Here is a 3,424-nt window from a genome sequence, read left to right as displayed (position 1 = left end):
CTACCACTTGAGCCACAGCACCACTTCTGGCTTTTTTCTTTTTGCTTATGTGGTGCTGAGGAATCGAACCCAGGGCCTCATGCATGCAAGGCAAGCACTGTACCACTGAGCCACCTTCCCAGCCCACTTTCTAGGCTTTGTGAGGGCAGTGTTCCTTCTAGTTTTCTCTAACTTAGTCTTATCTAGAAAAGGTGGCCTTTTTGGAATATCATAGCACATGGGCTGTGGGAGAGCTGTTTCCTCAGCTCTCCCTGGTATTTGATTTGTTCCTTCACCAGCCCTGTGGGCTACCCTGTGTTTGTGAAGACTGAGCTATGATCTATGGTTCCTGGGCTTCAGCAGACTTCTGGAGCTTATGTGGTGTGTAGCTTTGCCTTTGAGACATGATCTGCAAATACCAGCTAACTCAGTCTCTTCAAGCCCCCCCCCCCTTTTTTTTTGTTGGTCATGGGCTTGAACTCAGGGCCTGGGCGCTGTCCCTCAGCTCTTCAGCTCAAGGCTAGTGCTCTACCACTTGAGCCACAGCGTCACTTCTGGTTTTCCGGTGGTTAGTAGGAGATAAGAGTCTTATGGACCTTCCTGCCTGGGCTGGCTTTGAACCGCGATGCTCAGCTCTCAGCCTCCTGAGTAGCTAGGATTATAGGCGTGAGCACTAGTTTTGAACGCCTTTCTGCTCCTCTTAGTTTGTGGTGGCTGAGTTCAGCAGCAGAACTCAGAACTGCCAGAGCGGACCCCCTTCTGGGTGCTGTGCTCTAAACCTGGCTTTGTGGATAGTAGATGGTAGAATCCTGAATGACCCTTGTTCCCATACTGGGCTCATGCTGTGTGACTGCTCTCCCTGCACTGGACTCTGAACATGGCACCTCTTTCAACAGGGGATCGCTGACTGTGGCCTCCCTTTGGACAGACACTCACGACCCTACATGATGACCCCTTTCTTTGTGCTCGGTTCTAAACCAGGGTAGGGGACATTTCTGAGCCCTCTGTGACTCCTCTCTCCATTTTTTGTTTTTTTCCTTTTAACACACACATTCAAGCCAGATGTGTTGTATAAAATACATCAATTTTTGTTTTTTCCATTTTCGAAATGGGAACAAATGTTGTATGAGGTGCAGACCCTTTAGAAATACCAAAGGGAGCATCTTTTGACCTTTCGTGCTATTGGTACTTGGTTATACAGGCTTACTAAGTTGGCCCATTCATATGCTCTCAATAAAACCTTCTTTATTTTGGTATTTTGTTTCAATATATTGATGTTTAACTTTATAGCCAATGTTTGATATCTTTTTCTGTAGAGTGGATGATGAACTTGCTGTTGGACATAGTACAAGATAAGACTTCTCCAACTTCCCTCAAAAACCTGGCGTTTAAGTTTCTTTACATCATCACCAAGGTAACATTTGTGTAGCAGTTACAGAGTGACAGACACTTTATTTACATCTTGGCTCAGAAGTTACTCTCTAAAATGTTAATTCTTAGGAAGTATGGTTCTCAGACATTATAGGTTTTATTCTCTCTTTTGAACATTTATTGAGGAATTAGGTCTTAGTGCTGGAGTTGGGGGATGGGGAGGGGAGACTCCTTCAGATAGAACCTAAAGGTTTTCTCAAGGAAAAAGGAGAAAAGCTTGGTGCTTCTCCCACTTTAGCATGCAGATGAGCTTCTAGAAATCAGCTGCACTGCATGCAGGTTCTGAGGAAGGAGGTCTCAGGTTGGTGCTCTGCCTTCTTTGTAGGCCTCAGATGATGTTGTGTACTGGGCTGTGGGGGGATAGGTAGTGCTTGGGGTACACCATTTACCGTACCAAGAACAAGTTCTTGTCTGACGAGAGAAACTGGGTGTTCTTCAGAAGTGTGAACAGGAACACCTCTGAGGTTTCTGGGTCCAGAGGATAGTCTACAAACAAGGTAGAAGAAGTTTTGGCTTTGCTGCAGCCTATCTGTATTTCTGATGAGCACAATAAAGTTTATCATTTTGGAACAAACCATACTTAATGAATAAACAGGAAGAAAGATTGTTTCTTGTTTCTTTGGTCTTTACCAAGTTGTATTACAGTAATGTGACAATTCTTTCTGATCCTTGGGTGGATCTCTTTGGTGAGAGGAAAGAGATAATTTTACTCCCCTGTATTTTCTTTTCCCTTTTCTGTCCCCCTTCTTATTCCTTCCTCTCTCCTCCCCTTCCCACTTTCCTTTCTTCTCTATTACCCTTCTCCCTTCTTTGTTCTTCTTTCTTTTTCCTCTTCTCTTTCCTCTTCCTTTAGCTAGGATTATAGATATGAGCCACTGGCACCCATCCTAATACAAATTTTAATTGTATTTGGTAGGTTCGAGGATATAAAATATTTCTTCGTTTATTTCCTCATGAAGTAGCTGATGTACAGTCTGTGTTAGATATGTTCACAGATCAGAACCCTAAAGATCATGAGGTGAGTGTCACCCCAAATCCTTCTGGTTCTGCTCCTTGCAGGCCGCTCTGTTCTCTGGCCTCCTCCTGTTTTATCTTGGTGCTTTGTAATTCCCCCCCCTTTTTTTTTTCTGGTCGTGGGACTTGAACTCTGGGCCTGGGCGCTGTCCCTCAGCTCTTCAGCTCTACCACTACCACTTGAGCCGCAGTGCCACTTATGGTTTTCTGGTGGTTTATTGCAGATAAGAGTCTCACAGATTTTGCCTCCAGGGCTGGCTTTGAACTAGGTCTCAGCCTCCCGAGTAGCTAGAATTACAGGCATGAGCCACTGGTGCCTGGCTTCTTTTTTTTTTCCCTTCAGAGTTAGGATTTTGCTTTGTAGCCCAGCTGGCCTTGAACTCATGCTTCCTTTGCTTTAGCATCTGGAGTATTGGAGTTACGTGCCTGTACTGTCATTCCTAGCTCTGTCTGTTTTTAAACTTGGGAGCCTCAAGCTTGCTAGGTAGGCACTCAGCCACTTGAATAGATCTCTTTTTTTTTTTTTCTTCCCCCAAATGAGCTGGTGTGGAGCTTGGTCCTCCTAATTTATGCTTCTGACCATAGCAAAGATGATAGGTTCATACCACCCTGCCGTGTGTGTGTGTGTGTGTGTGCGCGCGTGCGTGTGCATGCCTGTGCGTGTTTGTGTATGCATGTATGTGCCAGTCCTGGGGCTTGAACTCAGAGCCAGAGTGCTATCCTTGAGGTTTTTTGCTCAAGGACACCACAGCTCTACTTCCAGGTTTTTGGTAGTTTATTGAAGAGTCTCATGGACTTTCTTGCTCAGGCTGGCTTTGAACTAGATCCTCAGTACCCTCCTGAGTAACTAGGATTATAGGTGAAAGTCACTGGTGCCCACAGAGAGTTTTACCTTTTATTTTTATTTATTTTTTATTTTTTGGGAGGTCTGGTCGTGGGGCCTGAACTCTGGTCCTGGGCGCTGTCCCTCAGCTCTTCAGCTCAAGGCTAGCGCTCTACC

At 45.2% G+C, this 3,424-nt stretch overlaps 1 protein-coding gene across 1 annotated transcript in view; it reads left to right on the top strand.

The window, feature by feature from the left end:
* Positions 1-3,424, top strand: part of Tbcd (tubulin folding cofactor D) — a 147,126-nt gene that overhangs the window by 7,732 nt on the left and 135,970 nt on the right. The window contains exons 3-4 of the mRNA XM_013033084.1: positions 1,296-1,393; positions 2,327-2,428. Coding sequence (XP_012888538.1) covers positions 1,296-1,393; positions 2,327-2,428 — 200 coding nt within the window. The remainder of the gene's footprint in view (positions 1-1,295; positions 1,394-2,326; positions 2,429-3,424) is intronic.

Source organism: Dipodomys ordii, unplaced genomic scaffold, assembly GCF_000151885.1.
Source record: "Dipodomys ordii isolate 6190 unplaced genomic scaffold, Dord_2.0 Scaffold163, whole genome shotgun sequence".
Classification (NCBI taxonomy): domain Eukaryota; kingdom Metazoa; phylum Chordata; class Mammalia; order Rodentia; family Heteromyidae; genus Dipodomys; species Dipodomys ordii.
This window is presented reverse-complemented; position numbering and strand designations above follow the sequence as displayed.